Source organism: Larimichthys crocea, chromosome VIII, assembly GCF_000972845.2.
Source record: "Larimichthys crocea isolate SSNF chromosome VIII, L_crocea_2.0, whole genome shotgun sequence".
NCBI lineage: Eukaryota > Metazoa > Chordata > Actinopteri > Sciaenidae > Larimichthys > Larimichthys crocea.
In genome coordinates, this window is record NC_040018.1 from 16401273 (window position 1) to 16415687 (window position 14415).

The window sequence follows — 14415 nt, forward strand, 5'->3', positions numbered from 1 at the left end:
GCACGACAAACTTTATCTGAGGCCAGAGCATCGACAAATCCATAGTCAATCAGGTCAGAAGAAGTCATATTTTAAATGTTTATTTTAATCTGGTTAAAATTTCCACATGTATAATATATGTAAATAAAATGTGCATAAAGAGGACTCGCTAAATTCTAATTGTAGTCTTAGCTGTACATAACAAATGAGAACTCTCATTTTTCATTATGTGCACAGAAGAAAGTGACAATATAAAATGTTGCTGATGGTTTTAAAACAGACAAAAAAAAAAAAATCTGAACTGAATAATCAAAAATTAAATCACCGCCATGGTGACATGAAGACGTGGCAACATAAACAAAAAACAAAATGAATTCATTCTGTCATTCTACATTAAAAGTGTACCTTGAATATGAATATTCAACAATGACTTGGAAAACTGTTTTTATCTTGGCAACACAAGCTTTCGCTCACCTGTATAAGTGACCTGTGTATGTCATCTCTACTCCTCTCTCATACACTTGATATAAGAGCACATTCATGCATGAAACTGTCAAGTAACACTACACTCTCCAAACACGTGTTGCAGATAGTTACCAATACTGCCAGTTTTCACAGACAAAAATATTCAAAGTGGCATCAGTGGCAGACTGAGGAAAACAAACGAAACATTTAATTTTTCATGTTGTTTTTTCTCTGTTTCTCCATGTCACCATTTGACCTAATTTGTTCTTTTGGACTTGTCATGGCAAAGCAGCTCATCCAGCAAACATGCCTGATGAGGTGTGAAGCCTGCACCCAAATCCAGCTCTCTCCTACCCTCTGCCCACATTCCTGCTCAGCTCTCCAGCTTACTGGAGGTAGATGTCACTCACCGGCACAGTCTCAGGGTCAGGTGGAGGCATCCCTGTTCGAACCTGAAACTATTGAGGCAGACCAGAAATCAGTCATTCACGACACGCTTACTTCACATCCTCTCACAAGAAGTCAACTTTCTCTGCAGAGCTGGTGCTGAGATGCAGAAAGAAGAATTTAACAGAGAACATGTGTACTGTGTATTTGTTCCCTTTTTATTTAACTTAACAGCACATTTCATTGCATTATCCAAGAAAATAAACTACTGTTGTACTTTGTGTAGCTAGGCTGTAGTGGCCACTTGTTTTGCTAAAGTGGGCCTGGAGCTTTGGAGAATGCATTTAAATTATTTAATGTTTGCCAAGACTGAAAGTCTGTGGAGACATTTTATGATTACACTTTACTTGTGATCAAAATCCCCGGGTGCAGAGAAAAACAAAAAGCAAAGAAAGTGTACCAAATCTTAAATATTACTAGCATCTTGGATTTTATTGGGTTAAGTATTAGACAGTCTGCCAATCATATAACTTTGTATAATAAATCAAAAATACCACTGGGCTCACATTTTTGCAACTTACAGTGAAGAGAATCAAACTGTCAATAACATGACTTAGAAAGTGCCAATATCAGCTGCCAGAGTCACCAAAAATACAAAGTCTTTGTTTGTAATGAGTTGTATGAGGTTTCTATATATATAAAAAAAGAACTTATAGGATGAAATGTGTCCATTATGAGACAAGGTACTGTGGATGTTTAGATCTTCACTCCTGGCTGGGACAGTTGGCAGGTGGTAACGGCTGGCAGGGTTATCGTGCTTGACATTACGTGGGCGAGGGACAACCTGGTCACCACAGTAAAGAGGACAACGCTGCAGTGTTCCAGGTGTTGCTTGCCTGTGGCGACTGTGTGGGAGCTCTAGAAGTCCAGGTGTTTGTTGCCGGAAGTGCCAGAGCTGCAGCCTGAAGCCATCGTGGCCGCTCCTGCCAGCTCCCCCCTGCTCACACGACTCACCGTCTCAGACAAGTCTGGAGGCAAATGTAGTCTCTACAGAAATCGGAGAGAGGGAGAGAGAGAGAGAGAGGGGGAGGGAAAGAGGTGGAGCAGAGTATTAGATCAGCTCGTACACGGAAAGCACTACAGTGGATAAACATACAGTAGATGGTACACTTCAGTGATGTTTATTCACAAAGAGCCATGTTGGGCTGAAATTGCATTAGATGCTTCAGCACTCCCCTCAGCACTGGCAGCGTGGAGTAAACCTGCTAGCATGCTGCTAAATGCTTCAGAGAGCTTTAGGTCTGTTACAGCTCACGGGGAATATGTGGATGTGTGTGTGAGAGTGTGTGTGTGTGTGTGTGTGGGGGGTGTTTTGAGAAGTTTTGTATGGGACACAACAGCATGCATTTATGAGCTGAGGTAAGAGAAAGTGTGTGCTCAGTTGTAAAAGTGCAAAAATCTGGATTTGTGTTTGTACCACAGATGATTATGTTCAGCTAATACCAGAGTCATTAGAATCAAGTCTTTTAGCTGTTTTATAGTAAAGCTTATCTATGGAGCAGCCCTGTGCCAACTGAAAGCACAAAGACGCTGAGAGGTTAATGAGGGCCACTCATGTAAAGCCCCCTAACACCAACACGCTAACTGCTATAAAGCTTAAGAGGGGGCTACACTGCACTGCTCTCTCTCCACAAGCCGCAAGAAAGGCAGGCCAGTGGCACTCCATGAACAAAGTCTTGAAGAGGGTGCTGAGAGCGTGCGAGGAGGTGAAGTATCTCCAGAGTCAAGTGTGCGCCTGACAATAGTGTTGAGTAGCACGTCGCTTAAGTGTCTATCAAGGAAGTTTAATCAGAATACAGGCATCCCGGGTACAAGAGAAGTTAAACCCTGTAATTTGCCCCTGAAAGAATCTGCCATGACATCTGAAACCCACTGGTCAAAGCCTGCGCTCCCACCCCACCCCACGTCAGCCCTCAAAAAAAAAAAAACCTTCCCTGCCCGCTACATCCTTATCCCCTGCAGCCATGCAGCTTTAGGAGAGACCTTCCACTCCCACAGATACTTATCTTTTTCTTAATGACTAGGTGTTTGGGTACAGGGTTTAACAGCGTCATTACTAAGAGATAATTCAGCACTACGCAATGCTCTTTACCCCTTTAGGGTACACTACATCCTCCCACTGCTTAATACTGTTTTTCAGGAGCACTGAAACACCAAAATCTGAACTGCAAAATGTTTGTACACCGCCGATGGTCATGTCTATGTAGCCCTGTGCTCCTGCTACTGTGGCTAACAGGTCGAAAGCACGTCATGTTTAAGTGGCCTCTCTTCTGTTGATCACATTGCTTTTGTGTGTGTGTATGTGTGTATGTGTGTGTGTGTGTGTGTGTCAGAGGACCGTCTGTCAGGCAAGTAGAGGAAACAAGAGGAGTAGTCTTCATGCAGGCTTGCAGATTATCTGGGGCAGGTGAGCACTGAGACATTGTGAAGGACCTATAATTTAATGTAAGGTGGTAAAGGTAAGGTTACAAAGGACTTAAAGAGGCAAGGGCAGTAGATGCGAGAGAGGAGAGATTCATAATGAGCATAAACTAACTCTTGTGACACCACAAGAAGAATGATCAAGATATAAATATATGATAAATTTGTAAAACTTCTCTCTGTATGAAGCTCTTTCTCTGGCTCCCTCTCTCTCTCTCTCTCTCTCACCCACACACACAAACATCCATGCAAACTCATATATTGGCCTTGAGGGGGCCTCCAGAAGCTTCACTCTGCTTCCACCCCTGCCAAACCTCACCTGTGTAACCTTTCGTGTCTTCAGCTCATTCGAGTGTGATTGAAAAAGAAAAACAATGCATTGATCAAGCCTGGACTCAGTCCTGCTTAGCGCACTGCAGCGGAAACGCGGTAGAGAGAGGGGTAGAAGAAAAATCAATCACATATACATCACCCTCAGTGGGTGAGTAAAAAAAAAAAAAGAAGAAAAAAAAAAGACATCACACCGTTGTCTGGCTGTCACGCACCCACGGGCCTGGCTGCACCGTGTATGTTTGGCTCTGGGCTCTGTGAACCCACTGAGCATGTGCAGAGCGAAGGTCAAAGCAATCCAGAAGTGCAGCTCAGCTCCTCTAACCTTTGAGTTCAGGGGCACATGAGAACAATCAATGATAACATCAAAGTTGGAGGGAGGAGCAGACAAAACCAATCGATCGGTTTGACACAGAGGAAAAAGAGAGCCTGGTAACAGTCAACAACCACCCTGCACATCAGTGACAGCCAATATCAGAGCTGCTGTTGGTTATCAGGGCCATAAAAACTTACTTTAAATAAACTGCTGATGCAAGTAACCGGATGAGGACAATCCAAGACATAAACTCTTCATTCATTTTCACCCCAGATATGACGCAAGTGTAGTGCACTTATTTTTAGCAGTGATAGGCCAACTGTGGGGCTGCCATGAACATTTGCATTGACTCCAAATGAATGGAGGTCAATGTAGGACTCAGACAGACATAACCAGGGAGGCTCTGAGTCTGCTTCCCTACGACCCGCACACTCCATGATGTAAACAAGGACATCCGGAAAACCCTCAGAGGCATGGTGGGGTGTATGTGTGTGTGAAGTCTTTCTGTGCTGCCTGGCAACCTCCATGAGGGTGGAGAAAAAATAAGAGGGGGGGGTATTGGATGGGAGTGGACGGCGGGAAAATAGACCATTGGTTGTGGTGGTGTACTGGTGGAGGGTGTGAGGGGGGGGTGAAAATGGATGTGTGCCACAATGTTAGTGTGAGTGTGCGCGAGAGTGTGTGTGTTCGAGTTGTGATGTCAGTGTTCCCTCCCTGGTGGCGAGCAGGGGTAAAGGTCTGTGGTTCAGCTCCGCTCCGCAGCCAGAGGGGCTGGGGCCATGCTGGCAACAGTGTGAGGGGTGACAAAGCTCCAAACGAGCGCTAAGCACTTGAAATGAGCCCTCAGGGCCGGCCCACAGGCTAGCTTTGCCTAAGAGGGTTACTAATATCACCCCACAATGGACAATTCCCATCGGCTTACTAAACACCCCAAAGACCTGGTTCTTAATAATATGGCGTTTCATGCTGCTTGTAACCAATCGCTCACGATCTCCATATACAGCAATGGTTGTTTGTAGATAGTACATTGATTTTTTCATGTTTTTTTTGTTACGTTTTGCTTATATTACAATTTTATGTAAGTCCATAATATGCCAAGATCCACATGAACAAATTCCTCTAACTGCATGCAGTACACACACACACAAAGCTGTGCCATCAAAGGCATTCCACTGGTGGTAACGGCTTGCTAATGACTGGAGTATTAGGTGCTAATTTAACGAGTCATTTCTTCCATAGGATTTTAGCCACACTTTCAAATGGCCCGTGTCACTGTACAGCTTAGAACTATGGGAAACCCAACACCTTGTTGGAACACATGACGACTGGTCTGGCTGTCCCAATCAGATTAGCCGATGCTGGGACATGCTCATGGAAGTGACATGATATTTACCATAAACGCCTACTTAACACAATCGTTGTTGTAATTTGGTCAGCATATAATACGCTCTATTAGGTCAGTGAAATGAGAGAAACTGAACATTGTATCAGTAAGCTGAAATCATCAATCACAGAATAAATGTCGACTAAGCAATCTGGCTATATGCTGCCATGAATTAATAAGAAATTCCAGTTCATGTATTGATGCAGAACAACACGCTGAGATATAGTTTGAATGGATTTATATATCTCATGTCCAGTATTCATGGACAGCGGTCACATTAGAGGTGATACCTTTTGCCAATTCCATTTCCCTGAGCAGCACAGCTGCAGTGCAGCCACTGTAAGCTAATGCAGACGTCTGTCCATGACACCAGGTCAATGTCCTCCATTTGCAGTCCCATTTCTACAACCAGCCAAGGGTCAAAATGGTAGCAGAACGAAATTGGTAGAAATTTCCCAGACTTGCTGGTCTATCCAGTCACTAAACCAAGCTAAATCACTTCCCAGTGCCGTAATCCCTCACACCTCTAAAGTTACACTGCATTGTGTGGGAAATCATTTGCTGGACCTATAGGAACTAGTATTAACTTCAGCACACCAAAAAACACATAATGAGATGATGTGCTTTTCTATTGGAGAACTAACCTATCGTCACAATTAGGCTAGAAATTTCAGAGAATACTTCCGCTACTTTGGCAGAAGAAAAATGCAGAAACAACCCAGCATAAATCCCATCTCTCTGGTAATTCTAGCCCACCTGCACCTAACAAAAGCTGAGAAGAAGCTCTTCCTTCCTCTTTTTTTGTGGTAACAAAGAGTGAAACACGATCCCCGACCTTGCCCTAAGAATAACCTGTTGGCGAGGGAAGTCTTTATGCCGCATTTTTAGGGAAATTCTTTGTTAATCATCTTCCTCATTGCTTCTCGGTTACGTGATTCTTTTTTTTGTCAAATAAATGTCAATATGTTTCATTTTTGTCAGGGCATTTTGGACCTTCTCCCTGTAGCCTCACAGTTAGCAGCATGTAATATTGTTAATCGAGGAATTTAAACTTATTAAACCAATTCAGCATCAGTTGAAATCATCAAATATAAAATGTTAAAATGTTAATGGATGGGTACATTTTCCAACTCTACACTGCCTTGCTGACATGCATGCTGTTTGGAAATAGTATAAACTTAAGATGTAAAAAAGTAAAAGAGTGGCGTAAGGAGAGAAATGGGAGGAGAAAGAAACAAATGTAAACTACACTACAGCTCATCTCAAGTTTCTTTTTGGTAATTGGGTGACGGTCACCTGCTCTCCATATCACCTGCTGCCTGATCCAGGATAATTTGAAAGGCAGGCACACAGACATTCAAACGGACTGACAGATAGACAGACACAGGCCCCCCATCTCTTCTGCTTCATGGCTAATGCATCTGACAGAGTAGGCAGCGGGCAGGCAGAAGGATGAGTAAGCATTTTGAGTGTAATTACATTCCCAAACACTGGAAGAATGGGAAGGGACTAATAACTGCCTGAATTTCATTAAAAGTGAGCAAGTCCAAACAGGAAATTGATTCACTGAGAATATTTCAAGGTTTTTAATATCTAATGGAATGTTTATTCCTGTTCTCTTGAATAACTAGCTCCTCACTTACCCTTCACGCTCCACAGACTGATGCAAAACAGCATTTGATAGTATCTGTCATGTTACTAAACATGACATGCATGGGAATCAGTTAGCTCTGCGATGCTTCTGAATAACCAAATAGACAAACAAGGGTCAAAGTGTAACTGTGCTGTAACACAACAACTTGACTTGTTATCTCCATCGTCATCGTCTTCAACTGAACCCTCCTCTGGGGGCCCCTGCTCGAGCCTGTCAAGAGCTTTGACAAGAGAAGCAGTGTGGGGCCATTTTGTCTCTTTTCAGTTCGGTTTTGTTTCTCTTTGGAGGGCAGTGTTGGTATGGACTGTGGGCGCTGTAGGGTGAGGGGGTGAGGGCACGTTGACCCTTGTGGTGGTGGGTTAGTTGCTGTTATGGACTTGGGCACAGCCAGAGAGTGCTGGTACGCCCCTGGAGTGACATGGGCGCCTGGGGAGAAAGGGAGAGGAATATAGGGCGTAGAGTACAAACATGTCTAAGTGCTGCCTTCACTACCAATAGGCCCATAGCAAAGAACATGGCTGCATGGGTTATGACAGCATATCTGGGGGACCTCTTGTGCCCTCCACCCTTCAAACACACATTTTACCCCTCAAACCATTCCTCAAACCATGACTCTGATATTGACGTTTTCAGGTTAAAACACCACTGACACTTTTAAAAGCAAGATTTCAAAGCAGGATTTCTAGTGCTGTATAGATGCCCTCCTACAAGAATCACACTTGGAGGAAAACATCTAAACATTCCTTGTAAAAAAAGGCAAAAGGCTATAGTCTAAGCCAGATTCAATTGTCTGAAGGCAACACAGCCAATTTCCTTATAATAATTATGTTTTCAAGCCATTCTGAGGGTGTGTGTTTTTGATAAAATAACCATACCACAGTACAGAATATTATAAGAAATCAACTGACTATAAATATTTGGACAATGACAATAATGGTTTAAATAAATAATTTGATATTCTGAGAAATACAATTATTTGTTTACAGCTTAGATGAAAAGTTTGATCTCCCATATCTCTCCATTCATTGTAAGGCTGGATAAAGCTGCCAGTTTGCCTAGCTCTTCATAAACAAATAAGCAAAGCAAATAAGGCAAACATGTCAAACTATTCCTTTAATAATCTCTGTCCTAACTGGCTCTGTCACTGTTTAAGTCACCACAAAATAAAAGCAAGAGCATTACCAAGGCTATTTTGTCATGTATTATTCATTCTTTTTTCTGTGTTGCACTCAGTCTCCAAGTGCATACACCCATGTGCAAAAACAGACAGACAAACACACACTGCCACTTGTCTATGCATGTGTCACACAGAGGTATTTACAACATGAGTGCACAAAGCCGACTAGTACAACTAGGGCTTCGTGAAGCAAACCTTCTTTCCAAGAGAAAACCTTATTTCTCCATTGTTGTTTGCACTGTGATTGAGTTCAGACAGTTTACAGGCATAACATTTGGCAAAGCGAAAGGTCGTCTGGAGGTTACTGTGTCAGCCTGGGTAAGTGGCTGACCCCTTGAGAGGGGTGTGGGGCGACTGCTCTTAGGAATAGTAGGTTGTTGTGCTAGCAAATAAACAGGATGGAATAGGGCACATCATAACCGTGAATACTAGATTAAAAAGCAGAAGATGACAACAATGACTGCCATTTGAGAAATATTTCCAATATCCATGTGATGCTGTGAAAGTTTCCACAGCAAATCTGGGAACCTCTTCTCTGAGGACCTGCTTGCCAATACTTGTCCTGCACAGTTTTATGGCACTGTAAAATCAATACAAAGAGAAGTAGCAGAAATAAATGTAATAATATATAATACAATGAGTAGCGCAACACGGCACATATTATCACATGTTTACTCCTCAGTAAAAGAGATTGACCATTAAGTAGAAGTTAAATGTTAAATTCATTTCAGACAGGATCGTGTACTCAAGTTCAAGAGCTTGAAATCTTCAGGAACTATTAAAGCAATCATACAGTATGTATTATGTTGCTGGATTCATGACCCAATGTTTCTCAGAATTTTTACTTCATCTCTCTGCAAGAGAGAGGAGTAGAAGATGAAACAGATGAAACTACAATTTCTGTGTAACTCAAGACAGGAGGAGATTAACCAGGAAGAAACTTCATGACTACTGAAGTTAGTAACAGTGTACACCTCAGATGGAGTGTGGATCTGAATGTGTGCATCTTAACTATTTATAAAACAACTGTGTAAGATAATGTGTTCAAGTATTTGTGATACTTTTGATGTCTTTGTGGTTGTATGTATGTGTGAGTGTGTCTATGTTTGCATGCATCCATGTCTGCCCGGATGAATAAAGGGGGGTGGGTATAATCCATCACCAGTTGATAGTCCTCACAAAAAAGGAGCCCTTTTTGCTGAGAGGACAGCCCTTGTGTGGACAAAGACCACCATACTGGGGACTTCATAGGACCCAGCTGAAAAGGTGTTGCCCAGAGTAACCCCATTCACATTAACAGGCATGCTGGCCAAAGCCAGTCATTACTGCTGACTTGGACCAGCCGGGCCACACATAGACCAGCCTAGAGCCTCTAAGGCCATTCACTCCACATCAGCCCACAGGCAAACAGCCTGAACTCTGCCACTGGGGAGCATCTAGATTGTTACCATTCAATTCGACTGTCCGTCTTGAGACTTTCAATATATGCAGCCTTTGAGCAAACTTTGAAGAAGCATGAATATACAGTTTTGAAGGGCAAGATTTCAGTCTTTGCCTAAAATGTGGCAATACAAAAATGTATTGACAATTTATGTGGCAATATAAAAAATATACTTAAAACAAATCAATCTGGGCCTTAAACTAAAAATGCTATCCCAATATAATATCTTGGTTAATAAACAATAGTTGTTCGGGAACTTCTCTTAGACTTTAGAACTTCTGGTGCAAAAAAGATTTTAATATGGACGGCCAACAGCCAAGAAGCAATTATTAGTGTTACTGCTTGGGTATGACAATATTCAAGTGTTCACATCCACTCATTGTCCCACTCCCGCCGACACTCAGAAATGACCTCTTTTATAATGACGCAGCTGACTAACTAAATCCCCAAAAAGTCCAGACAAACTGGCAGAGCAGTAGAGAAAACATACAGAAAGGAAACTCTGAGCCAACAGGGACGAAATACTGGACAGAAATGTTAAAACTTGGATTAAAAAAAATAAAAAATTAAGTTAAATATTCTTCATTCAAATTAGAAAAACTATGTTCACCGTAGCTACTTAAACATAGTGTGCATTGCATCCTTTGGCACATGTGGACATATGCCGCCCTCTTTTTCTCTTCCACTCTTTGCCCTCCACCCCAACCCACCTCCACCTCTATTCTCTTCTTCAGTCCGCTCCCTGTGGGCAGGTGGTTGTGTAAATTTAGCCACAGCTAGGTGAGGTGCTTCCTGGGTAGACTGTTGGCAAAGCCACCTTTAGGGTGTTCAAGATGTCAAAGGGAATGAGACATCACCTCGGCTGCCCTGTCAAATAATTCACCACCTTCCATTTCTCCCATAACCTCTAGGACCTAGCAGCACTGTGGGTGATGGGGGTATGCTTGTTTTGTGTTTTTTAATTTTGCCTGAAACACACCATCCCTTACCTAACCTAGAGCACTGGCTGAGTGTTAATTGTGAAGCATTACTTAATCCATTAAAACAGTGAGCCAGGGCCTGGGGAGAATGCAGGCTAAAGTTAAAAATCAGGGAGACAGTGCTAAATGCATGTGATACCCTCTCTGCAAATGACCCATGTAAAAGGTTGCACTGCAGAGAATGTCTGGATATTTAAACAATGACAAGAAACGTAAATCTACAGATACATTGTCAAATGATCATGGTACTGAATTTCAATCTGAATTACGTGCAAAATGCTAAATATTCCATCCCATACAGACCAGTTACAACACGATTAAGAACACAGACTTTTGATCACAAGGACTGTTATAAAACATTATAACAAATTATATGACAAATAGCTGTGATTAATAACCAGGGTTACAATATTATATACAGTATTTTTGGCAATATTTCTACAATCCAAACACTATATACAAAATTAAATAGAACTCTAAAGGTCTGAGGCTTCAGAGATGTGGACAAAAAACTGGACACTTTTCAGTCTTTGGCAGCTAATTGTTTTAAAATTGTTGGGAGGATAATCAGTATCAAAACAAAGGTTTAGTATTGTTAGGGTGTCTCTGCAGTGTTGCGGTAGCAGGTTCGTTAGTAAATTGAGTAGTAAATCAAAATCACAATCAATCACAATAAAGATTACATTTTACAAAATGCATCTGACAGCATAAACAGAATGTTCTGTAATTACTGATGATTCATTTTGTGGTTACGTTTCTGAAACTTATCAGGCAGAACTGTTTTAAAATACAAGTGGTTAGGGTGGTTAGGTTTATTTGTCAAAAACCTTTGATCATAAAACCACAAAAGCTTGAGGATACTAATGAGTAAGGATATTAGTTTGATGGTGTGTAATTAGTGTACAATTATGTTCTATGAAGTATAGTTGAAAATAAAAAGTAAGTGTAAGTCCAGCGATGGTTACAGAGGGCTGTAGAGTTGAAAAGAATGACAAAATTGGAAAGCGTTCCAAATGCGACTATCAGCTTCTTCATTCTCCCCGATGTTGAGTTAGGCGTTTTGCTGGGAAATGGGCGGCCTGCCAGATTGGGGCCAAGTCAGAGTTGTCAGGGGATTACAGTTCTGCCTTGCTCATTGCAGGGGGTGCGGAGTGGGCCTCAATTACCCTGGAGCGGCGTGTTTGATTTGGCCCGGCACTTTTGGGGACAGACCAAAAGCTGAATAATGCACCATTAGCAACTCAAAATCCTGCCCTAAAATGAGTCCACTTATGCATCACATACAGTAATTGTGTGTCTATCAAAGGCTGGCAGGTCTACACCAATTACCCTGATAACAACAAAACAATCTATGCATAATATTATCTGCTGAACACCTGTGGGCGGCCTCAAACATCCAAGTTTTCTGGTTAAAACGTCTACATCTCATGTTAACAACACACTACAGTGAAATGAAGTGTCAACTTTAGAGTGCTAAAACTCGAAAATGCACTGTTGCTCTGAGATAATATGGGAAAAAAGTGTGGTGGCGGAACTGTTGACGTTTGTATTTACAAAGATGAGAGATGGCAGACAGAGAGGGAGAGAGGGAGAGTGTGAGAGTGTGAGAGGAGAGAGAAGAAGAGGGAGATCCCCCTACACTGGCTACAGTTGGAGCTGTGCAATTGAATTTCACAGGATATGAGGCAGCAAATGGCATGTAAAGGCTGAAGCGTCAGACGGTTGCAGCCACACGGGCCAGACAGATAAGGGAGGTGTAAGTGAAATCATTAGGTAACTCTGCAGGACATCAGGGGCAGTTTGAGGTTGGCAGGGGGCTATGAGAGCCAGAGGTCCTCCTTGAGCTCCATTGAACACCCACTCAGCCTGATATACATGCACTTACAAACACACAGGGAAAATCACTTATACAAACACAAGCCGCAAGACAAACAAGGACTCAAGACAGAGACAGGCCAACAACCAAGCGCTGTTTTTTTCCCCCTCTCCTCCCACAAATACATGCATATGAACACACACACACGAGGATATGTACTCATGCACACATTCGCACACACACACCACTTCAAACTACAGACGCCTCATTGAGGTATCAACCCTAGTGATTGTGTTTGTCCACCTGGGTATGAAAGAGCCATTCTGGCCTGTGTGGAGGAGACAGCAGTGTGGTGCAGCTCAAGCCGGAGCCCAGCTAGGCTACGTCTGTCTCCGGCTCTCAGGGAGGGGAGCAGCCAAGTGTGGATGCACCTCATTACCTCACTCATCCACACACCAATTACCCCTAAATAAATACACCCAGCCCACAGGCAGCAACAATGACATCCAGCCTGAAAGGGAAGAAAGGATGCCGTTCAGAAAGCATTTGCACGCACAGAAAAGTGCTGTTGGATAATGATGAAAAAAAGTACAGAGAAAAGAAGCAAAAAGAAGAACATGCAGGGGGCTCCAAGTCTTTTAAAGAGCTCAAAGACAAGACGGAGAAAGAGAAAGAATGAAACAAACACCGAGCAAGCAGAGTGAAGTGATTCAGAAAATGATAATTTCTTGCTAAATTTCACCCAACACATCCGCAAATGATTGTTGTGGCGGGGGAGGGGCAAAGTTTAATTGTTTTAATGCATGCAGCCATGAGATAGCTTTGCCGCGGACTAAAATGGTGATCGCTGTAGCTCCGACACATATTTGCATGTAAGACGGACCGCTTGGGGTAACGGTAACAGCAGTGTGTCCGAAGGCCAAAGAACATTGGCTAAAAAGAGAGCGAACTGGCAGCCAAAGAGCTCAATCCCTAGAAACTTTGACAAAATATGGCATGTGGCACGCAATGTGACAAGAAATGCTCTGAAGAAATGCACTTTCTGGTTGGCAAATAATATGAGAAAACATTTGAAGCTGTTAAGTAGCGGAAAGTCTCGGAGTGAGAAGGTGAGTGAAGGAGGCAGAGAAGGTGTGTGGCAGAGAAAAGAAGGCAGATGTGTTTTAAGGAAGGGGGGTACGAATGAGGACGGGAAGCCAAGAGTTCCTTTATGCCCCCCCGCCCCACCCTCCCTCTCTCACCCTCTCTCCCACCTCCCTCCATGTGGGATCTTTCTGCATGAGTGACTCTGTCATACCTGGGGAACAAAATGGTCTCTCTCTCTCTCTCTTCCTCTGTCTGTCTTTCACGAGTTCCTCTCTATACCTCTCCTCTAGTATCTCTGCGAGCCTGGTTAGTCATGTGGTACTGTGTGAAAAGACCACTAATGGAGTAAATGAAAGGCTGTATAAAAAATAATCATTAATAAAACCTTTAAAAGATGAAAACAAGTCCTTCACATATCAATCAAGGAGCTACTTGCACAGTAATTGAGCCCACATTTATCTTGGCACTCAAAGTTGATTCAATACTTCCGCTGACACCTGAACAGTCAGGTGATGGGTGGAACTGTAAGTTACTGTAGGTGGTGCGTCAGGCAGGAGGTGCATCAGCATGTAATTCCTGACAGGCTGCTCTTCAGTCACTAGGATGTCCTAGCACATCCCAAACTTGAAATTAACCAACATGACCAGAGTCGAGCAGTTAATCTGGCCAGAGGCAGATTCCTGGTTAACAGAGACAATGGCTGGGAACATGTCTCTTGTTCACGCTGTTGATTCAATGTAATAATCAAAAGGTGATGGATGAAATGGAAGTGAAAGAAGCAGGTTTATTAGGATTCCTTCTTGACGGAGGGCTAATTGAGGGAGGGAACGGTGCACAGGTCTGGTGCCACAGGTGGGTAGAGTAGCATCGACATGCAGTGGCAACATAGTCCGCATTTCTGGGTTACAGCTCAACCCTC

The 14415-nt window shown here is 42.8% G+C and overlaps 1 protein-coding gene across 4 annotated transcripts in view; it reads right to left on the reverse strand.

The window, feature by feature from the left end:
- Nucleotides 1–245: 245 nt before the first annotated feature.
- The window catches only part of elp4 (elongator acetyltransferase complex subunit 4), a 50056-nt gene continuing 35886 nt past the window's right edge, over nucleotides 246–14415 (reverse strand). For 2 of the 4 annotated variants that reach the window (XM_027281685.1, XM_027281687.1), the window contains exon 10: nucleotides 1047–1878. In XM_027281685.1, the coding sequence (XP_027137486.1) occupies nucleotides 1750–1878 (129 nt within the window). In that variant the 3' untranslated portion in view covers nucleotides 1047–1749. Of the gene's footprint in view, nucleotides 903–1046; nucleotides 1879–6973; nucleotides 7423–14415 lie in introns of those variants that run through there. The other 2 variants (XM_027281686.1, XM_019254269.2) reach the window with 2 other exon arrangements.